General features: G+C 44.2%; 1 protein-coding gene across 1 annotated transcript; it reads left to right on the top strand.

Annotated features, from left to right (window-relative positions):
- Positions 1-22,745: 22,745 nt before the first annotated feature.
- Positions 22,746-25,672, top strand: LOC307071332 (uncharacterized protein; the record flags this gene model as incomplete). The annotated part of the gene is made up of 4 exons (XM_079730318.1): positions 22,746-22,866; positions 24,599-24,841; positions 25,157-25,521; positions 25,625-25,672. 4 exons carry the CDS (start codon positions 22,746-22,748, stop codon positions 25,670-25,672), a joined length of 777 nt encoding a protein of 258 aa, XP_079586444.1.
- Positions 25,673-26,334: the final 662 nt, after the last annotated feature.

The following is a 26,334-nucleotide window of genomic DNA, read 5'->3' as shown; positions in this document are numbered from 1 at the left end:
ACAGAAACCACTGCAAGACCATCAACAACTGGACGAAAAACAACAACTGCCAAACTTCCAACAACTGCAGGACCAAGAACAACGGCAGGAACATCATCAAATTTAGGACACTTTACTTTCACTGCAAGACCCATAACAACAACTTCACGAACATCATTAACAACAGGACAAACCACGACAACCAATGGATCAGAAACACCATCTGCTATATCAACAATTGCAGCAACAGCAGCTCTGACTGCGGGATCTACAACGGCAACTGCTGAACCAACATCAACAATTGCAGGACCAACAACTACGACAGCAAAACCTGCAACAGCGTCTTCAGGACCAATAACAACAGGAAGACCAAACACAAAAACTGCAAGACCATTCACTTCTACTGCAGTACCCAAAACAACAACTAAAGGACCAACAACAACAGCCTCAGAACCTTCAACTACTAAAGCAGGACCCACAACAGCAACAACCGAACCAATAACGACAACTGGTGGACTAACAAAAACCACTGCAGGACCATCAACAACTGGAGGAAAAACAACAACTGCCGAACGTGTGACAACTGCAGGAGCAACAACAAAATCTGCACAATCTACATCCACAAAAGAAAGAGCCACATCCACAACAGGAGGACAAACACCTGCAGGACGAACAACGACAACTGAAGGACCAATAACAACAAATACAAGACCGAAGAGGACAACTGCTGAAGGAACATCAACAACAACAGGACCAACAACGACAACTGCTGAACCAACATCAACAACTGCAGGACCTAGGACACAAGAACTGCAAGGACCAACCACAACAGGAAGACCAAACACAAGAACTGCAAGACCAGTCACTTCAACTGCAGTACCCAAAACAACAACTGAAGGACCAACAACAACAGCCAAAGAACCAAAAAGTAGTAAAGCAAGACAAACACCAACAACAGCAGGACCAATAACGACAACTGGTGTACTAACAGAAACCACTGCAAGACCATCAACAACTGGACGAAAAACAACAACTGCCAAACTTCCAACAACTGCAGGACCAAGAACAACGGCAGGAACATCATCAAATTTAGGACACTTTACTTTCACTGCAAGACCCATAACAACAACTTCACGAACATCATTAACAGCAGGACAAACCACGACAACCAATGGATCAGAAACACCATCTGCTATATCAACAATTGCAGCAACAGCAGCTCTGACTGCGGGATCTACAACGGCAACTGCTGAACCAACATCAACAATTGCAGGACCAACAACTACGACAGCAAAACCTGCAACAGCGTCTTCAGGACCAATAACATCAGGAAGACCAAACACAAAAACTGCAAGACCATTCACTTCTACTGCAGTACCCAAAACAACAACTAAAGGACCAACAACAACAGCCTCAGAACCTTCAACTACTAAAGCAGGACCCACAACAGCAACAACCGAACCAATAACGACAACTGGTGGACTAACAAAAACCACTGCAGGACCATCAACAACTGGAGGAAAAACAACAACTGCCGAACGTGTGACAACTGCAGGAGCAACAACAAAATCTGCACAATCTACATCCACAACAGAAAGAGCCACATCCACAACAGGAGGACAAACACCTGCAGGACGAACAACGACAACTGAAGGACCAATAACAACAAATACAAGACCGAAGAGGACAACTGCTGAAGGAACATCAACAACAACAGGACCAACAACGACAACTGCTGAACCAACATCAACAACTGCAGGACCTAGGACACAAGAACTGCAAGGACCAACCACAACAGGAAGACCAAACACAAGAACTGCAAGACCAGTCACTTCAACTGCAGTACCCAAAACAACAACTGAAGGACCAACAACAACAGCCAAAGAACCAAAAAGTAGTAAAGCAAGACAAACACCAACAACAGCAGGACCAATAACGACAACTGGTGTACTAACAGAAACCACTGCAAGACCATCAACAACTGGACGAAAAACAACAACTGCCCAACTTCCAACAACTGCAGGACCAAGAACAACGGCAGGAACATCATCAAATTTAGGACACTTTACTTTCACTGCAAGACCCATAACAACAACTTCACGAACATCATTAACAGCAGGACAAACCACGACAACCAATGGATCAGAAACACCATCTGCTATATCAACAATTGCAGCAACAGCAGCTCTGACTGCGGGATCTACAACGGCAACTGCTGAACCAACATCAACAATTGCAGGACCAACAACTACGACAGCAAAACCTGCAACAGCGTCTTCAGGACCAATAACAACAGGAAGACTACACACAAAAACTGCAAGACCATTCACTTCTACTGCAGTGCCCAAAAAAACAACTAAAGGACCAACAACAACAGCCTCAGAACCTTCAACTACTAAAGCAGGACCCACAACAGCAACAACCGAACCAATAACGACAACTGGTGGACTAACAAAAACCACTGCAGGACCATCAACAACTGGAGGAAAAACAACAACTGCCGAACGTGTGACAACTGCAGGAGCAACAACAAAATCTGCACAATCTACATCCACAACAGAAAGAGCCACATCCACAACAGGAGGACAAACACCTGCAGGACGAACAACGACAACTGAAGGACCAATAACAACAAATACAAGACAGAAGAGGACAACTGCTAAAGGAACATCAACAACAACAGGACCAACAACGACAACTGCTGAACCAACATCAACAACTGCAGGACCTAGGACACCAGAACTGCAAGGACCAACCACAACAGGAAGACCAAACACAAGAACTGCAAGACCAGTCACTTCAACTGCAGTACCCAAAACAACAACTGAAGGACCAATAACAACAGCCAAAGAACCAAAAAGTAGTAAAGCAAGACAAACACCAACAACAGCAGGACCAATAACGACAACTGGTGTACTAACAGAAACCACTGCAAGACCATCAACAACTGGACGAAAAACAACAACTGCCCAACTTCCAACAACTGCAGGACCAAGAACAACGGCAGGAACATCATCAAATTTAGGACACTTTACTTTCACTGCAAGACCCATAACAACAACTTCACAAACATCATTAACAGCAGGACAAACCACGACAACCAATGGATCAGAAACACCATCTGCTATATCAACAATTGCAGCAACAGCAGCTCTGACTGCGGGATCTACAACGGCAACTGCTGAACCAACATCAACAATTGCAGGACCAACAACTACGACAGCAAAACCTGCAACAGCGTCTTCAGGACCAATAACAACAGGAAGACCAAACACAAAAACTGCAAGACCATTCACTTCTACTGCAGTACCCAAAACAACAACTAGAGGACCAACAACAACAGCCTCAGAACCTTCAACTACTAAAGCAGGACCCACAACAGCAACAACCGAACCAATAACGACAACTGGTAGACTAACAAAAACCACTGCAGGACCATCAACAACTGGAGGAAAAACAACAACTGCCGAACGTGTGACAACTGCAGGAGCAACAACAAAATCTGCACAATCTACATCCACAACAGAAAGAGCCACATCCACAACAGGAGGACAAACACCTGCAGGACGAACAACGACAACTGAAGGACCAATAACAACAAATGCAAGACCGAAGAGGACAACTGCTGAAGGAACATCAACAACAACAGGACCAACAACGACAACTGCTGAACCAACATCAACAACTGCAGGACCTAGGACACAAGAACTGCAAGGACCAACCACAACAGGAAGACCAAACACAAGAACTGCAAGACCAGTCACTTCAACTGCAGTACCCAAAACAACAACTGAAGGACCAACAACAACAGCCAAAGAACCAAAAAGTAGTAAAGCAAGACCAACACAAACAACAGCAGGACCAATAACGACAACTGGTGTACTCACAGAAACCACTGCAAGACCATCAACAACTGGACGAAAAACAACAACTGCCCAACTTCCAACAACTGCAGGACCAAGAACAACTGCAGGAACATCATCAAATTTAGGACACTTTACTTTCACTGCAAGACCCATAACAACAACTTCACGAACATCATTAACAGCAGTACAAACCACGACAACCAATGGATCAGAAAGACCATCTGCTATATCAACAATTGCAGCAACAGCAGCTCTGACTGCGGTATCGACAACGACAACTGCTGAACCAACATCAACAATTGCAGGACCAACAACTACGACAGCAAAACCTGCAACATCGTCTTCAGGACCAATAACAACAGGAAGACCAAACACAAAAACTGCAAGACCATTCACTTCTACTGCAGTACCCAAAACAACAACTAAAGGACCAAAAACAACAGCCTCAGAACCATCAACTACTAAAGCAGGACCCACAGCAGCAACATCCGGACCAATAACGACAACTGGTGGACTAACAAAAACCACTGCAGGACCATCAACAACTGGAGGAAAAACAACAACTGCCGAACGTGTGACAACTGCAGGAGCAACAACAAAATCTGCACAATCTACATCCACAACAGAAAGAGCCACATCCACAACAGGAGGACAAACACCTGCAGGACGAACAACGACAAATGCAGTACCAATAACAACAAATGCAAGACCGAAGAGGACAACTGCTGAAGGAACATCAACAACAACAGGACCAACAAAGACAACTGCTAAACCAACATCAACAACTGCAGGACCTAGGACACAAGAACTGCAAGGACCAACCACAACAGGAAGACCAAACACAAGAACTGCAAGACCAGTCACTTCAACTGCAGTACCCAAAACAACAACTGAAGGACCAACAACAACAGCCAAAGAACCAAAAAGTAGTAAAGCAAGACAAACACCAACAACAGCAGGACCAATAACGACAACTGGTGTACTAACAGAAACCACTGCAAGACCATCAACAACTGGACGAAAAACAACAACTGCCAAACTTCCAACAACTGCAGGACCAAGAACAACGGCAGGAACATCATCAAATTTAGGACACTTTACTTTCACTGCAAGACCCATAACAACAACTTCACGAACATCATTAACAGCAGGACAAACCACGACAACCAATGGATCAGAAACACCATCTGCTATATCAACAATTGCAGCAACAGCAGCTCTGACTGCGGGATCTACAACGGCAACTGCTGAACCAACATCAACAATTGCAGGACCAACAACTACGACAGCAAAACCTGCAACAGCGTCTTCAGGACCAATAACATCAGGAAGACCAAACACAAAAACTGCAAGACCATTCACTTCTACTGCAGTACCCAAAACAACAACTAAAGGACCAACAACAACAGCCTCAGAACCTTCAACTACTAAAGCAGGACCCACAACAGCAACAACCGAACCAATAACGACAACTGGTGGACTAACAAAAACCACTGCAGGACCATCAACAACTGGAGGAAAAACAACAACTGCCGAACGTGTGACAACTGCAGGAGCAACAACAAAATCTGCACAATCTACATCCACAACAGAAAGAGCCACATCCACAACAGGAGGACAAACACCTGCAGGACGAACAACGACAACTGAAGGACCAATAACAACAAATACAAGACCGAAGAGGACAACTGCTGAAGGAACATCAACAACAACAGGACCAACAACGACAACTGCTGAACCAACATCAACAACTGCAGGACCTAGGACACAAGAACTGCAAGGACCAACCACAACAGGAAGACCAAACACAAGAACTGCAAGACCAGTCACTTCAACTGCAGTACCCAAAACAACAACTGAAGGACCAACAACAACAGCCAAAGAACCAAAAAGTAGTAAAGCAAGACAAACACCAACAACAGCAGGACCAATAACGACAACTGGTGTACTAACAGAAACCACTGCAAGACCATCAACAACTGGACGAAAAACAACAACTGCCCAACTTCCAACAACTGCAGGACCAAGAACAACGGCAGGAACATCATCAAATTTAGGACACTTTACTTTAACTGCAAGACCCATAACAACAACTTCACGAACATCATTAACAGCAGGACAAACCACGACAACCAATGGATCAGAAACACCATCTGCTATATCAACAATTGCAGCAACAGCAGCTCTGACTGCGGGATCTACAACGGCAACTGCTGAACCAACATCAACAATTGCAGGACCAACAACTACGACAGCAAAACCTGCAACAGCGTCTTCAGGACCAATAACAACAGGAAGACTACACACAAAAACTGCAAGACCATTCACTTCTACTGCAGTGCCCAAAACAACAACTAAAGGACCAACAACAACAGCCTCAGAACCTTCAACTACTAAAGCAGGACCCACAACAGCAACAACCGAACCAATAACGACAACTGGTGGACTAACAAAAACCACTGCAGGACCATCAACAACTGGAGGAAAAACAACAACTGCCGAACGTGTGACAACTGCAGGAGCAACAACAAAATCTGCACAATCTACATCCACAACAGAAAGAGCCACATCCACAACAGGAGGACAAACACCTGCAGGACGAACAACGACAACTGAAGGACCAATAACAACAAATACAAGACAGAAGAGGACAACTGCTAAAGGAACATCAACAACAACAGGACCAACAACGACAACTGCTGAACCAACATCAACAACTGCAGGACCTAGGACACCAGAACTGCAAGGACCAACCACAACAGGAAGACCAAACACAAGAACTGCAAGACCAGTCACTTCAACTTCAGTACCCAAAACAACAACTGAAGGACCAATAACAACAGCCAAAGAACCAAAAAGTAGTAAAGCAAGACAAACACCAACAACAGCAGGACCAATAACGACAACTGGTGTACTAACAGAAACCACTGCAAGACCATCAACAACTGGACGAAAAACAACAACTGCCCAACTTCCAACAACTGCAGGACCAAGAACAACGGCAGGAACATCATCAAATTTAGGACACTTTACTTTCACTGCAAGACCCATAACAACAACTTCACGAACATCATTAACAGCAGGACAAACCACGACAACCAATGGATCAGAAACACCATCTGCTATATCAACAATTGCAGCAACAGCAGCTCTGACTGCGGGATCTACAACGGCAACTGCTGAACCAACATCAACAATTGCAGGACCAACAACTACGACAGCAAAACCTGCAACAGCGTCTTCAGGACCAATAACAACAGGAAGACCAAACACAAAAACTGCAAGACCATTCACTTCTACTGCAGTACCCAAAACAACAACTAGAGGACCAACAACAACAGCCTCAGAACCTTCAACTACTAAAGCAGGACCCACAACAGCAACAACCGAACCAATAACGACAACTGGTGGACTAACAAAAACCACTGCAGGACCATCAACAACTGGAGGAAAAACAACAACTGCCGAACGTGTGACAACTGCAGGAGCAACAACAAAATCTGCACAATCTACATCCACAACAGAAAGAGCCACATCCACAACAGGAGGACAAACACCTGCAGGACGAACAACGACAACTGAAGGACCAATAACAACAAATGCAAGACCGAAGAGGACAACTGCTGAAGGAACATCAACAACAACAGGACCAACAACGACAACTGCTGAACCAACATCAACAACTGCAGGACCTAGGACACAAGAACTGCAAGGACCAACCACAACAGGAAGACCAAACACAAGAACTGCAAGACCAGTCACTTCAACTGCAGTACCCAAAACAACAACTGAAGGACCAACAACAACAGCCAAAGAACCAAAAAGTAGTAAAGCAAGACCAACACAAACAACAGCAGGACCAATAACGACAACTGGTGTACTCACAGAAACCACTGCAAGACCATCAACAACTGGACGAAAAACAACAACTGCCCAACTTCCAACAACTGCAGGACCAAGAACAACTGCAGGAACATCATCAAATTTAGGACACTTTACTTTCACTGCAAGACCCATAACAACAACTTCACGAACATCATTAACAGCAGTACAAACCACGACAACCAATGGATCAGAAAGACCATCTGCTATATCAACAATTGCAGCAACAGCAGCTCTGACTGCGGTATCGACAACGACAACTGCTGAACCAACATCAACAATTGCAGGACCAACAACTACGACAGCAAAACCTGCAACATCGTCTTCAGGACCAATAACAACAGGAAGACCAAACACAAAAACTGCAAGACCATTCACTTCTACTGCAGTACCCAAAACAACAACTAAAGGACCAAAAACAACAGCCTCAGAACCATCAACTACTAAAGCAGGACCCACAGCAGCAACATCCGGACCAATAACGACAACTGGTGGACTAACAAAAACCACTGCAGGACCATCAACAACTGGAGGAAAAACAACAACTGCCGAACGTGTGACAACTGCAGGAGCAACAACAAAATCTGCACAATCTACATCCACAACAGAAAGAGCCACATCCACAACAGGAGGACAAACACCTGCAGGACGAACAACGACAAATGCAGTACCAATAACAACAAATGCAAGACCGAAGAGGACAACTGCTGAAGGAACATCAACAACAACAGGACCAACAAAGACAACTGCTAAACCAACATCAACAACTGCAGGACCTAGGACACAAGAACTGCAAGGACCAACCACAACAGGAAGACCAAACACAAGAACTGCAAGACCAGTCACTTCAACTGCAGTACCCAAAACAACAACTGAAGGACCAACAACAACAGCCAAAGAACCAAAAAGTAGTAAAGCAAGACAAACACCAACAACAGCAGGACCAATAACGACAACTGGTGTACTAACAGAAACCACTGCAAGACCATCAACAACTGGACGAAAAACAACAACTGCCCAACTTCCAACAACTGCAGGACCAAGAACAACGGCAGGAACATCATCAAATTTAGGACACTTTACTTTCACTGCAAGACCCATAACAACAACTTCACGAACATCATTAACAGCAGGACAAACCACGACAACCAATGGATCAGAAACACCATCTGCTATATCAACAATTGCAGCAACAGCAGCTCTGACTGCGGGATCTACAACGGCAACTGCTGAACCAACATCAACAATTGCAGGACCAACAACTACGACAGCAAAACCTGCAACAGCGTCTTCAGGACCAATAACAACAGGAAGACCAAACACAAAAACTGCAAGACCATTCACTTCTACTGCAGTACCCAAAACAACAACTAAAGGACCAACAACAACAGCCTCAGAACCTTCAACTACTAAAGCAGGACCCACAACAGCAACAACCGAACCAATAACGACAACTGGTGGACTAACAAAAACCACTGCAGGACCATCAACAACTGGAGGAAAAACAACAACTGCCGAACGTGTGACAACTGCAGGAGCAACAACAAAATCTGCACAATCTACATCCACAACAGAAAGAGCCACATCCACAACAGGAGGACAAACACCTGCAGGACGAACAACGACAACTGAAGGACCAATAACAACAAATACAAGACCGAAGAGGACAACTGCTGAAGGAACATCAACAACAACAGGACCAACAACGACAACTGCTGAACCAACATCAACAACTGCAGGACCTAGGACACAAGAACTGCAAGGACCAACCACAACAGGAAGACCAAACACAAGAACTGCAAGACCAGTCACTTCAACTGCAGTACCCAAAACAACAACTGAAGGACCACCAACAACAGCCAAAGAACCAAAAAGTAGTAAAGCAAGACCAACACAAACAACAGCAGGACCAATAACGACAACTGGTGTACTAACAGAAACCACTGCAAGACCATCAACAACTGGACGAAAAACAACAACTGCCCAACTTCCAACAACTGCAGGACCAAGAACAACGGCAGGAACATCATCAAATTTAGGACACTTTACTTTCACTGCAAGACCCATAACAACAACTTCACGAACATCATTAACAGCAGGACAAACCACGACAACCAATGGATCAGAAACACCATCTGCTATATCAACAATTGCAGCAACAGCAGCTCTGACTGCGGGATCTACAACGGCAACTGCTGAACCAACATCAACAATTGCAGGACCAACAACTACGACAGCAAAACCTGCAACAGCGTCTTCAGGACCAATAACAACAGGAAGACCAAACACAAAAACTGCAAGACCATTCACTTCTACTGCAGTACCCAAAACAACAACTAAAGGACCAACAACAACAGCCTCAGAACCTTCAACTACTAAAGCAGGACCCACAACAGCAACAACCGAACCAATAACGACAACTGGTGGACTAACAAAAACCACTGCAGGACCATCAACAACTGGAGGAAAAACAACAACTGCCGAACGTGTGACAACTGCAGGAGCAACAACAAAATCTGCACAATCTACATCCACAACAGAAAGAGCCACATCCACAACAGGAGGACAAACACCTGCAGGACGAACAACGACAACTGAAGGACCAATACCAACAAATGCAAGACCGAAGAGGACAACTGCTGAAGGAACATCAACAACAACAGGACCAACAACGACAACTGCTGAACCAACATCAACAACTGCAGGACCTAGGACACAAGAACTGCAAGGACCAACCACAACAGGAAGACCAAACACAAGAACTGCAAGACCAGTCACTTCAACTGCAGTACCCAAAACAACAACTGAAGGACCAACAACAACAGCCAAAGAACCAAAAAGTAGTAAAGCAAGACCAACACAAACAACAGCAGGACCAATAACGACAACTGGTGTACTCACAGAAACCACTGCAAGACCATCAACAACTGGACGAAAAACAACAACTGCCCAACTTCCAACAACTGCAGGACCAAGAACAACTGCAGGAACATCATCAAATTTAGGACACTTTACTTTCACTGCAAGACCCATAACAACAACTTCACGAACATCATTAACAGCAGTACAAACCACGACAACCAATGGATCAGAAAGACCATATGCAATATCAACAATTGCAGCAACAGCAGCTCTGACTGCGGTATCGACAACGACAACTGCTGAACCAACATCAACAATTGCAGGACCAACAGCTACGACAGCAAAATCTGCAACATCGTCTTCAGGACCAATAACAACAGGAAGACCAAACACAAAAACTGCAAGACCATTCACTTCTACTGCAGTACCCAAAACAACAACTAAAGGACCAACAACAACAGCCTCAGAACCTTCAACTACTAAAGCAGGACCCACAACAGCAACAACCGGACCAATAACGACAACTGGTGGACTAACAAAAACCACTGCAGGACCATCAACAACTGGAGGAAAAACAACAACTGCCGAACGTGTGACAACTGCAGGAGCAACAACAAAATCTGCACAATCTACATCCACAACAGAAAGAGCCACATCCACAACAGGAGGACAAACACCTGCAGGACGAACAACGATAACTGAAGGACCAATAACAACAAATGCAAGACGGAAGAGGACAACTGCTGAAGGAACATCAACAACAACAGGACCAACAACGACAACTGCTGAACCAACATCAACAACTGCAGGACCTAGGACACAAGAACTGCAAGGACCAACCACAACAGGAAGACCAAACACAAGAACTGCAAGACCAGTCACTTCAACTGCAGTACCCAAAACAACAACTGAAGGACCAACAACAACAGCCAAAGAACCAAAAAGTAGTAAAGCAAGACCAACACAAACAACAGCAGGACCAATAACGACAACTGGTGTACTCACAGAAACCACTGCAAGACCATCAACAACTGGACGAAAAACAACAACTGCCCAACTTCCAACAACTGCAGGACCAAGAACAACTGCAGGAACATCATCAAATTTAGGACACTTTACTTTCACTGCAAGACCCATAACAACAACTTCACGAACATCATTAACAGCAGTACAAACCACAACAACCAATGGATCAGAAAGACCATCTGCAATATCAACAATTGCAGCAACAGCAGCTCTGATTGCGGTATCGACAACGACAACTGCTGAACCAACATCAACAATTGCAGGACCAACAACTACGACAGCAAAACCTGCAACATCGTCTTCAGGACCAATAACAACAGGAAGACCAAACACAAAAACTGCAAGACCATTCACTTCTACTGCAGTACCCAAAACAACAACTAAAGGACCAACAACAACAGCCTCAGAACCTTCAACTACTAAAGCAGGACCCACAACAGCAACAACCGGACCAATAACGACAACTGGTGGACTAACAAAAACCACTGCAGGACCATCAACAACTGGAGGAAAAACAACAACTGCCAAACGTGTGACAACTGCAGGAGCAACAACAAAATCTGCACAATCTACATCCACAACAGAAAGAGCCACATCCACAACAGGAGGACAAACACCTGCAGGACGAACAACGACAACTGAAGGACCAATAACAACAAATGCAAGACCGAAGAGGACAACTGCTGAAGGAACATCAACAACAACAGGACCAACAACGACAACTGCTGAACCAACATCAACAACTGCAGGACCTAGGACACAAGAACTGCAAGGACCAACCACAACAGGAAGACCAAACACAAGAACTGCAAGACCAGTCACTTCAACTGCAGTACCCAAAACAACAACTGAAGGACCAACAACAACAGCCAAAGAACCAAAAAGTAGTAAAGCAAGACCAACACAAACAACAGCAGGACCAATAACGACAACTGGTGTACTAACAGAAACCACTGCAAGACCATCAACAACTGGACGAAAAACAACAACTGCCCAACTTCCAACAACTGCAGGACCAAGAACAACTGCAGGAACATCATCAAATTTAGGACACTTTACTTTCACTGCAAGACCCATAACAACAACTTCACGAACATCATTAACAGCAGGACAAACGACGACAACCAATGGATCAGAAAGACCATCTGCAATATCGACAATTGCAGCAACAGCAGCTCTGACTGCGGGATCAACAACGACAACTGCTGAACCAACATCAACAATTGCAGGACCAACCACTACGACAGCAAAACCTTCAACAGCGTCCTCAGGACCAATAACAACAGGAAGACTACACACAAAAACTGCAAGACCATTCACTTCTACTGCAGTACCCAAAACAACAACTAAAGGACCAACAACAACAGCCTCAGAACCTTCAACTACTAAAGCAGGACCCACAACAGCAACAACCGAACCAATAACGACAACTGGTGGACTAACAAAAACCACTGCAGGACCATCAACAACTGGAGGAAAAACAACAACTGCCGAACGTGTGACAACTGCAGGAGCAACAACAAAATCTGCACAATCTACATCCACAACAGAAAGAGCCACATCCACAACAGGAGGACAAACACCTGCAGGACGAACAACGACAACTGAAGGACCAATAACAACAAATGCAAGACCGAAGAGGACAACTGCTGAAGGAACATCAACAACAACAGGACCAACAACGACAACTGCTGAACCAACATCAACAACTGCAGGACCTAGGACACAAGAACTGCAAGGACCAACCACAACAGGAAGACCAAACACAAGAACTGCAAGACCAGTCACTTCAACTGCAGTACCCAAAACAACAACTGAAGGACCAACAACAACAGCCAAAGAACCAAAAAGTAGTAAAGCAAGACAAACACCAACAACAGCAGGACCAATAACGACAACTGGTGTACTAACAGAAACCACTGCAAGACCATCAACAACTGGACGAAAAACAACAACTGCCCAACTTCCAACAACTGCAGGACCAAGAACAACTGCAGGAACATCATCAAATTTAGGACACTTTACTTTCACTGCAAGACCCATAACAACAACTTCACGAACATCATTAACAGCAGTACAAACCACGACAACCAATGGATCAGAAAGACCATATGCAATATCAACAATTGCAGCAACAGCAGCTCTGACTGCGGTATCGACAACGACAACTGCTGAACCAACATCAACAATTGCAGGACCAACAGCTACGACAGCAAAACCTGCAACATCGTCTTCAGGACCAATAACAACAGGAAGACCAAACACAAAAACTGCAAGACCATTCACTTCTACTGCAGTACCCAAAACAACAACTAAAGGACCAACAACAACAGCCTCAGAACCTTCAACTACTAAAGCAGGACCCACAACAGCAACAACCGGACCAATAACGACAACTGGTGGACTAACAAAAACCACTGCAGGACCATCAACAACTGGAGGAAAAACAACAACTGCCGAACGTGTGACAACTGCAGGAGCAACAACAAAATCTGCACAATCTACATCCACAACAGAAAGAGCCACATCCACAACAGGAGGACAAACACCTGCAAGACGAACAACGATAACTGAAGGACCAATAACAACAAATGCAAGACGGAAGAGGACAACTGCTGAAGGAACATCAACAACAACAGGACCAACAATGACAACTGCTGAACCAACATCAACAACTGCAGGACCTAGGACACAAGAACTGCAAGGACCAACCACAACAGGAAGACCAAACACAAGAACTGCAAGACCAGTCACTTCAACTGCAGTACCCAAAACAACAACTGAAGGACCAACAACAACAGCCAAAGAACCAAAAAGTAGTAAAGCAAGACCAACACAAACAACAGCAGGACCAATAACGACAACTGGTGTACTCACAGAAACCACTGCAAGACCATCAACAACTGGACGAAAAACAACAACTGCCCAACTTCCAACAACTGCAGGACCAAGAACAACTGCAGGAACATCATCAAATTTAGGACACTTTACTTTCACTGCAAGACCCATAACAACAACTTCACGAACATCATTAACAGCAGTACAAACCACAACAACCAATGGATCAGAAAGACCATCTGCAATATCAACAATTGCAGCAACAGCAGCTCTGATTGCGGTATCGACAACGACAACTGCTGAACCAACATCAACAATTGCAGGACCAACAACTACGACAGCAAAACCTGCAACATCGTCTTCAGGACCAATAACAACAGGAAGACCAAACACAAAAACTGCAAGACCATTCACTTCTACTGCAGTACCCAAAACAACAACTAAAGGACCAAAAACAACAGCCTCAGAACCATCAACTACTAAAGCAGGACCCACAGCAGCAACATCCGGACCAATAACGACAACTGGTGGACTAACAAAAACCACTGCAGGACCATCAACAACTGGAGGAAAAACAACAACTGCCGAACGTGTGACAACTGCAGGAGCAACAACAAAATCTGCACAATCTACATCCACAACAGAAAGAGCCACATCCACAACAGGAGGACAAACACCTGCAGGACGAACAACGACAAATGCAGGACCAATAACAACAAATGCAAGACCGAAGAGGACAACTGCTGAAGGAACATCAACAACAACAGGACCAACAACGACAACTGCTGAACCAACATCAACAACTGCAGGACCTAGGACACAAGAACTGCAAGGACCAACCACAACAGGAAGACCAAACACAAGAACTGCAAGACCAGTCACTTCAACTGCAGTACCCAAAACAACAACTGAAGGACCAACAACAACAGCCAAAGAACCAAAAAGTAGTAAAGCAAGACAAACACCAACAACAGCAGGACCAATAACGACAACTGGTGTACTAACAGAAACCACTGCAAGACCATCAACAACTGGACGAAAAACAACAACTGCCCAACTTCCAACAAATGCAGGACCAAGAACAACGGCAGGAACATCATCAAATTTAGGACACTTTACTTTCACTGCAAGACCCATAACAACAACTTCACAAACATCATTAACAGCAGGACAAACCACGACAACCAATGGATCAGAAACAACATCTGCTATATCAACAATTGCAGCAACAGCAGCTCTGACTGCGGGATCTACAACGGCAACTGCTGAACCAACATCAACAATTGCAGGACCAACAACTACGACAGCAAAACCTGCAACAGCGTCTTCAGGACCAATAACAACAGGAAGACCAAACACAAATACTGCAAGACCATTCACTTCTACTGCAGTACCCCAAACAACAACTGAAGGACCAACAACAACAGCCTCAGAACCTTCAACTACTAAAGCAGGACCCACAACAGCAACAACCGAACCAATAACGACAACTGGTGGACTAACAAAAACCACTGCAGGACCATCAACAACTGGAGGAAAAACAACAACTGCCGAACGTGTGACAACTGCAGGAGCAACAACAAAATCTGCACAATCTACATCCACAACAGAAAGAGCCACATCCACAACAGGAGGACAAACACCTGCAGGACGAACAACGACAACTGAAGGACAAATAACAACAAATACAAGACCAAAGAGGACAACTGCTGAAGGAACATCAACAACAACAGGACCAACAACGACAACTGCTGAACCAACATCAACAACTGCAGGACCTAGGACACAAGAACTGCAAGGACCAACCACAACAGGAAGACCAAACACAAGAACTGCAAGACCAGTCACTTCAACTGCAGTACCCAAAACAACAACTGAAGGACCAACAAAAACAGCCAAAGAACCAAAAAGTAGTAAAGCAAGACCAACACAAACAACAGCAGGACCAATAACGACAACTGGTGTACTAACAGAAACCACTGCAAGACCATCAACAACTGGACGAAAAACAACAACTGCCAAACTTCCAACAACTGCAGGACCAAGAACAACTGCAGGAACATCATCAAATTCAGGACACTTTACTTTCACTGCAAGACCCATAACAACAACTTCACGAACATCATTAACAGCAGGACAAACCACGACAACCAATGGATCAGAAAGACCATCTGCAATATCGACAATTGCAGCAACAGCAGCTCTGACTGCGGGATCAACAACGACAACTGCTGAACCAACATCAACAATTGCAGGACCAACCACTACGACAGCAAAACCTGCAACAGCGTCGTCAGGACCAATAACAACAGGAAGACCAAACACAAAAACTGCAAGACCATTCACTTCTACTGCAGTACCCAAAACAACAACTAAAGGACCAAAAACAACAGCCTCAGAACCATCAACTACTAAAGCAGGACCCACAGCAGCAACAACCGGACCAATAACGACAACTGGTGGACTAACAAAAACCACTGCAGGACCATCAACAACTGGAGGAAAAACAACAACTGCCGAACGTGTGACAACTGCAGGAGCAACAACAAAATCTGCACAATCTACATCCACAACAGAAAGAGCCACATCCACAACAGGAGGACAAACACCTGCAGGACGAACAACGACAACTGCAGGACCAATAACAACAAATGCAAGACCAAAAAGGACAACTGCTGAAGGAACATCAACAACAACAGGACGAACAACGACAACTGCTGAAACAACATCAACAACTGCAGGACGTAGGACACAAGAAGTGCAAGGACCAACCACAACAGGAAGACCAAACACAAGAACTGCAAGACCAGTCACTTCAACTGCAGTACCCAAAACAACAACTGAAGGACCAACAAAAACAGCCAAAGAACCAAAAAGTAGTAAAGCAAGACCAACACAAACAACAGCAGGACCAATAACGACAACTGGTGTACGAACAGAAACCACTGCAAGACCATCAACAACTGGACGAAAAACAACAACTGCCAAACTTCCAACAACTGCAGGACCAAGAACAACTGCAGGAACATCATCAAATTCAGGACACTTTACTTTCACTGCAAGACCCATAACAACAACTTCACGAACATCATTAACAGCAGGACAAACCACGACAACCAATGGATCAGAAAGACCATCTGCAATATCGACAATTGCAGCAACAGCATTTCTGACTGCGGGATCAACAACGACAACTGCTGAACCAACATCAACAATTGCAGGACCAACCACTACGACAGCAAAACCTGCAACAGCGTCGTCAGGACCAATAACAACAGGAAGACCAAACACAAAAACTGCAAGACCATTCACTTCTACTGCAGTACCCAAAACAACAACTAAAGGACCAAAAACAACAGCCTCAGAACCATCAACTACTAAAGCAGGACCCACAGCAGCAACAACCGGACCAATAACGACAACTGGTGGACTAACAAAAACCACTGCAGGACCATCAACAACTGGAGGAAAAACAACAACTGCCGAACGTGTGACAACTGCAGGAGCAACAACAAAATCTGCACAATCTACATCCACAACAGAAAGAGCCACATCCACAACAGGAGGACAAACACCTGCAGGACGAACAACGACAAATGCAGGACCAATAACAACAAATGCAAGACCGAAGAGGACAACTGCTGAAGGAACATCAACAACAACAGGACCAACAACGACAACTGCTAAACCAACATCAACAACTGCAGGACCTAGGACACAAGAACTGCAAGGACCAACCACAACAGGAAGACCAAACACAAGAACTGCAAGACCAGTCACTTCAACTGCAGTACCCAAAACAACAACTGAAGGACCAACAACAACAGCCAAAGAACCAAAAAGTAGTAAAGCAAGACCAACAAAAACAACAGCAGGACCAATAACGACAACTGGTGTACTCACAGAAACCACTGCAAGACCATCAACAACTGGACGAAAAACAACAACTGCCCAACTTCCAACAACTGCAGGACCAAGAACAACTGCAGGAACATCATCAAATTTAGGACACTTTACTTTCACTGCAAGACCCATAACAACAACTTCACGAACATCATTAACAGCAGTACAAACCACGACAACCAATGGATCAGAAAGACCATCTGCAATATCAACAATTGCAGCAACAGCAGCTCTGACTGCGGAATCGACAACGACAACTGCTGAACCAACATCAACAATTGCAGGACCAACAACTACGACAGCAAAACCTGCAACATCGTCTTCAGGACCAATAACAACAGGAAGACCAAACACAAAAACTGCAAGACCATTCACTTCTACTGCAGTACCCAAAACAACAACTAAAGGACCAACAACAACAGCCTCAGAACCTTCAACTACTAAAGCAGGACCCACAACAGCAACAACCGGACCAATAACGACAACTGGTGGACTAACAAAAACTACTGCAGGACCATCAACAACTGGAGGAAAAACAACAACTGCCGAACGTGTGACAACTGCAGGAGCAACAACAAAATCTGCACAATCTACATCCACAACAGAAAGAACCACATCCAAAACAGGAGGACAAACACCTGCAGGACGAACAACGACAACTGCAGGACCAATAACAACAAATGCAAGACCAAAAAGGACAACTGCTGAAGGAACATCAACAACAACAGGACGAACAACGACAACTGCTGAAACAACATCAACAACTGCAGGACCTAGGACACAAGAACTGCAAGGACCAACCACAACAGGAAGACCAAACACAAGAACTGCAAGACCAGTCACTTCAACTGCAGTACCCAAAACAACAACTGAAGGACCAACAACAACAGCCAAAGAACCAAAAAGTAGTAAAGCAAGACCAACACCAACAACAGCAGGACCAATAACGACAACTGGTGTACTAACAGGAACCACTGCAAGACCATCAACAACTGGACGAAAAACAACAACTGCCCAACTTCCAACAACTGCAGGACCAAGAACAACTGCAGGAACATCATCAAATTCAGGACACTTTACTTTCACTGCAAGACCCATAAGAACAACTTCACGAACATCATTAACAGCAGGACAAACCACGACAACCAATGGATCAGCAACACCATCTGCAATATCAACAATTGCAGCAACAGCAGCTCTGACTGCGGGATCGACAACGGCAACTGCTGAACCAACATCAACAATTGCATATCCAACAACTACGACAGCAAAACCTGCAACATCGTCTTCAGGACCAATAACAACAGGAAGACCAAACACAAAAACTGCAAGACCATTCACTTCTACTGCAGAACCCAAAACAACAACTAAAGGACATACAACAACAACAGCCCCACAACCAACAAGTAATAAAGCAGGAACCACAACAACAACAGCAGGACCAAAAACGACAACTGGTGTACTAACAAAAACTACTGCAGGACCATCATCAACTGGGCGAAAAACAACAACTGCCGAACATCCAACAAGTGCAGGAGCAACAACAACAACTGCAAGAACTACATCCACAACAAAAGGACCCACATCCACAACAGGAGGACAAACAACTGCAGGACGACCAACGTCAACTGTTGGACCAATAACAACAAATGCAAGACCCTCAACTACAGCTGCAATACAAAAAACTGTAGGACCAACAAGGACAACTGCTGAAACAACATCAACAACTGCAGTAACGACAACTACAACAGAAAAAGCGGCCAGAAAAACTGCAGGACTGGCAACAACTACTGCTGAACCAACATCAACAATGGTAGGACCAAATACTACTGCAGCAAAACCTGCCACAACAACTGCAGGACCAAGAACAACTGCAGGAACATCATCAACTGTAGGATTGTTTATTTTTACTGCAAGACCCATAACAACAACTTCAGGAACATCATCAACGGCAGGACAAAAATCGACAACCAATGGACCAGCCACAGCATCTGCAATATCAACAATTGCATCAACCGCAGCTCTGACTGCGGTATCAACGGCAACTGCTGAGCCAAAATCAGCAGTTAGGGGACCAACAACGAGAAATTCTGAACTTAAAAGTGCTGCTCAAAAATCGACCACTGCTGAACCAACAAAAAAAACAACTGCAGGAATAATAAAAATGACTACAGTACCAACAACATCAAATGCTGTACCAACAACTACTAAAGCAGGACACACAACAGCAACTCGACCAATAATGACAACTGCTGAACTGACATCAACAACTGCAGAACCAATAACTTTGAAAGCAAAACCAGCAACATCAACTGCAGGACCAACAACAATTGTAGGACCAATAAAAACGGAAAGATCCACTACAACGACAGCAAAGCCTGCAAGAACAACTGCAGGACCAACAAGGGAAACTGCTGAACCAAAAATAACAACAACTGCAGGAATAACAAAAACGACTGCAATACCAAAAACATCAACTTCTGTACCAAGAACTACTAAGGCAGGACCCACAACAACAACAGCACCAATAATGACAACTGCTGGACTGATATTAACAACTGCAGGACCAACAACTTTGACAGCAAAATCTGCATCTTCAACGGCAGGGCCAACAACAACTGAAGGACCAACAGTGACAACTGCTGAACCAACAACAAATACAAACCAAAAAACTACAACTGTTGAACTAACAACAACGGCAGTACCTGCCTCTGCTACAACAGCACCATTAACTTATATAGAGGGACCAACAACTGCTGTACCAAAAGCAACAACTGTAGGACCAACAACATCTGCAGGATCAAGAACTGCAGAACGAGAAACAAGAATTGCAGGACCATTGACTACTATCACGGTTCTCACAGCAACAACTGCCGGACCAACAACGCCAACTGCTGAACCAACAACAGCTAATGGTCCAAAAGTTACGACTGCAGGACCAATAAAAACTGCAGGACCAACAACGCAAACTCCTGAACGAAGAGCAACAACTGCAGGACTAACAACAAAAACTGCAGGACCAACAGCGACAACTGCTGAACCAACAACAATTACAAAACCAAAAACTACAACTGTTGAACCAACAACAACTGCAGTACCTGCCGCTGCTACAACAGCACCATTAACTTACATGGAGGGACCGACAACAAGTGCAGGACCAACATCAACAACTGCAGGACCAACAACGCCAACTGCTGAAAAAACAACACCAACTGCAGAACCAACAACTGCATTGCCAAAAACAACTGGAGGACCGACAAGTGCTATCAAGGGTCCCTCTTCAACAACTGTAGGACCAACAATGCCAACTGCTGAACGAACAACAACAACTGCTGAAAAAACAAAACCAACGACTGCAGGACCGACAACTACTACATCTGTACCCAAAGCAACAACCGTAGGACCAACAACATCTGCAGGATTAAGAACTGCAGAACGAGAAACAAGTATTGCAGGACCATTAACTACTATCACGGTTCCCACAGCAACAACTGCTGGACCAACAAAGCCAACTGCTGATCCAACAACAGCTAATGGTCCAAAAGCTACGACCGCAGGACCAATAAAAACTGCAGGACCAACAACGTCAAATTCTGAACCAACAACAACAACTGCAGGACCAATAATGACAACTGCTTTACTAACACCATGTGCAGGACCATCAACAACGACATTAACTACTACCGCTGGATCAACAACAACTGCAGGACCAACAACAACCACTGCAGGACCTACATCGTCAAATCCTGAACCAACAACAATTCATGGATCAGGAGCTACAACTGCAGGAACCACAACAGCAACAGCGACAACTGTAGTGTCAACAACGAAAACTGCTGATCCCCCTACAGAAAACGAAGGGACTATTGATTTGAGATTCAGCATGAGACGTACGTTTATAGAAGACTACTTAGATCCAAGCTCAACAGCCTGGCAGGAGCTGGCTGCTAATGTTACAACAGAGGTGAGATAATGTTATGAAGATTTAATTCTGTTTGAATTATGAAAAACATTGTCTTCCTGCATTTTAACATGAAAAACAAGAAACATGTTGATTATTAATTGATTTTATTTCTTATAAAAGGTTAGCAATGGCTTCATACATAGTTTTCCAGGAACATATTCTAGGAGTATAATCAACTCTTTTGCGTAAGTACAACCAATTTTATTGCATAACTTTTTGTGCAAGTAAACCCAGTTTTATTAAATTACTTTCCTACTATTTATCTATTAATGAATACCTTTATTTACATAACATAGAAGATTGCCAATCAATATGATACTGATGAAAAAGAAAAGGAGCTCTGAAACTTGTTTATCCTAATTCTGGTGCTTTCGTTTCATTTTAATTTTTACGTTTACAGTAAGGGATCAGTCTTTGTGGACATAATGCTGATCTTCAACAAAGAATCTGCTGTTCCTACTGAAAGCCGTGCAGTGCAGGTATTGAAGGACGCAATAGATGATCAAATCACCTTCCTCGATGTGGACACTACAACTATTGCTGCAGGTAATTGTAACAGTACAATTATAATTTCAAATCAATTGCAAGTTTAAATACTCCATTATCAAAGCAAGATGGGTGGGTTGTAAAAAGTATTATAAAAGGTTTCATTCATCTCAAGATAATATACATAAATATAAAATCACTCCCTCTGCATGACCTACCTTGATAGGACCAACTACAACAACTTCAGGACAACCAACCACTGCAGGACCAGCAATAACAACTGCAGTACCATTAACTATTATCACGGGACCCACAACAACAACTTCAGGACCAATAGCAATGGCAGGACCAACAACGGCAACTGCTGACCCTAAAACACCAACTGCTAAAACACCAATGACTGAATCAACGACGCCAAGTGCTGAAAAAACAACACCAACTGCAGTACCAACGACTGCATTGCCAAAAACAACGACTGCAGGACGGCTAACGACAACTGCTGAACAAACAATAGCATCCGCAGTACCAACTGCTGCAGTGCCAAAAACAACAATTGCAGGACCAACAACGCCAAATAATGAACCAACAAGAACAATTGCTGGAACAAGAGCTAAAACTGCAGAACTCACAACAAAAACTGCAGGACCAACAATGACAACTTCCGAACCAACAACAATTGCAGGACATACCCCTGCTGCTGCAAGACTATTAACCACTACTGCGGGAGCCACAACAACTACTGCTGGACAAGCAACGCCAACTGCAGAACCAACAACAAAAGCAGGACCTTCCACTTCTACTGCAGGACAATTATCTGCTACGGGGGAACACACAACAACAGGAGGAACAACAAGAACAACTGCAGGACCAACAATGCCAACTGTTGAACAAAGAACACCATCCGCAGGACCAACAACTGCAGTGCCAAAAACAACAACTGCTGGACCAACAACTTCAACTGTTGATCCAACAAGAACAACTGCTGGAACAAGAGCTACAACTACAGGACCTGCAAGAAAAACGGCAAGACCAAAAACGACAACTTCTGAACTTACAACAACTGCTGGAACAAGCGATACAACTCCAGGAACATCAACAACTGCAATACCAACAATGACAACTGTTGAACCAACAACAATTGTGGGACCTACCACTACAACTGCAAGGCTGTTAACTACTACTACAGGACCCATAACAACAACTGCAGTAGCAACAACATCAACTGTTGAACCAACAAGAACAATTGCTGGAACAAGAGCTACAACTGCGAGACTCACAACTAAAACTGCAGGACCAACAACAACAACTTCTGAACCAGCAACAATTGCAGGACAAACAACGCCAAATGTTGCACAAACAACACCCTTCCCAGGACCAACGACTGCTTTGCCAAAAACAACAACTGCAGGAACAATAACAACTGCAGGACCAATATCGACAACTGTTGAACCTTTAACAATTGAAGGACCTACCACTACTACTGCAAGGCTATTTACTACTACTTCGCGACCCACAACAGCTACTGCAGTACCAACAACGCCAACTGCAGAACCAACAACAGTAACTCCTGGAGCAAGAGCTACAACTGCAGGACTCACCAAAAAAACTGCAGTACCAACAACGCCAACTGCAGAACCAAAAACAAAAGAAGGACCTACCACTGCTACTGCAGGACTATCAACTAATACGTGTGGACCAACAACAACTGATGGACTCACAAGAAAAACTGCAGCACCAATAGCGCCAACTGCAGAACCAGCAACAAAAGAAGGAACAATCACTGCTACTGCAGGAATATTCACCACAACTGCGGGACGCAGAAAAACAACTGCAGTACCAACAACGCCAACTGCAGAACCAAAAACAAAAGAAGGACCTACCACTGCTACTGCAGGACTATCAACTAATACGTGTGGACCAACAACAACTGATGGACTCACAAGAAAAACTGCAGGACCAACAACGATAACTTCTGAACCAACAAAATTAATTGCTGGAACAAGAGCTAGATCTGCAGGAACATCAACCACTGCAATACCAACAGCGACAAATGATGAACCAAAACAAATTGCAGGAACTACAACTATGACTGCAAGACTATTAAATACTACTGCAGAACCAACAACAAAAGTAGGACCGACCACTGCTAATGTACGAAAATTATCTACTACGGGTGGAGCCACAACAAAAGCAGGAAAAAAAAGAACATCTGCAGGACCAACAGCACATACTGCAGAAAAAACAACAAAAGAAGGACCTACTGCAGGACCAACAACGCCAACTGTTGAACAAACAACAACAACTGCTGGAGCAAGAGCTACAACTGCAGGACCTGCAAGAAAAACTGTAGGACCAAAAATGACAACTGTTGAACTAAAAACAATTGCAGGACCTACCACAACTACTGCAAGACTATTAACTACTACTGCGGGACCCACAACAGCAACTGCAGTACCAACATCGCCAACTGCACAACCAACATCAACAACTGCTGGAACAAGAGCTACAAATGCAGGACTCACAACAAAAACTGCAGCACCAATAGCGCCAACTGCAGAACCAGCAACAAAAGAAGGAACAATCACTGCTACTGCAGGAATATTCACCACAACTGCGGGACGCATAAAAACAACTGCAGGACAAACAACGCCAACTATTGAACAAACAACACCATCCGCAGGACCAACACCTTCACTGCCAAAAACAACAACTGCAGTACTAATCACGCCAAATGTTGAACCAACAATAACTGCCGGAACAATAGCTACAACTGCAGGACTCTCAACAAAAACTGCAGTACTAACAACGCCAACTGCAGAACCAGCAACAAAAGAAGGACCCAGCACTGCTACTGCAGGACTATTGACCACAACTGCAGGACCAACAACGCCAACTGTTGAACAAACAACACCATCCGGAGGACCTACGACTGCAGTCCTGAAAACAACCACTGCGGTTCCAATCACGCCAACTGTTGAACCAAAAACAACAACTGCTGGAACAAGAGCTACAACTGCAGGACCCGCAACAAAAACAGCAGGACCAATAACGACAACTTCTCAACCAATAACCTTAATTGCTGGAACAACAGCTACAACTGCAGGAACATCAACAACTGCGGGGCCAACGACAACTGTTGAACCAAAAACAATTGCAGGACCTACGGCTTCTACTGCAAGACTACTAACTAAAAGTGAGGGACCCACAACAACACCTGCAGCACCTACAACACCAACTGCAGAACCAAAAACAAAAGAAGGACATACTTCTTCTATTGCAGGACCATTAACTACTACGGGGGGAACGACAACAGCTGAAAGACTCACAACAAAAACTGCAGGACCAACAATGTCAACTTCTGAACCCACAACTACAGTTGCTGGAACAAGAGCTACAACTGCAGGAGCATCAACAACTGCAATACCAACAACAACAACTTTTGAAGCAAAAAAAATTGCAAGACCTGCCACTACTACTGCAAGACTATTAACTAATACTGAGGGACTCACAACAGCAAATGCAGTACGA

The sequence above is a fragment of the Pollachius pollachius genome (assembly GCF_949987615.1).
Source record: "Pollachius pollachius genome assembly, chromosome: 2".
Lineage (NCBI taxonomy): Eukaryota > Metazoa > Chordata > Actinopteri > Gadiformes > Gadidae > Pollachius > Pollachius pollachius.
This window is presented reverse-complemented; position numbering and strand designations above follow the sequence as displayed.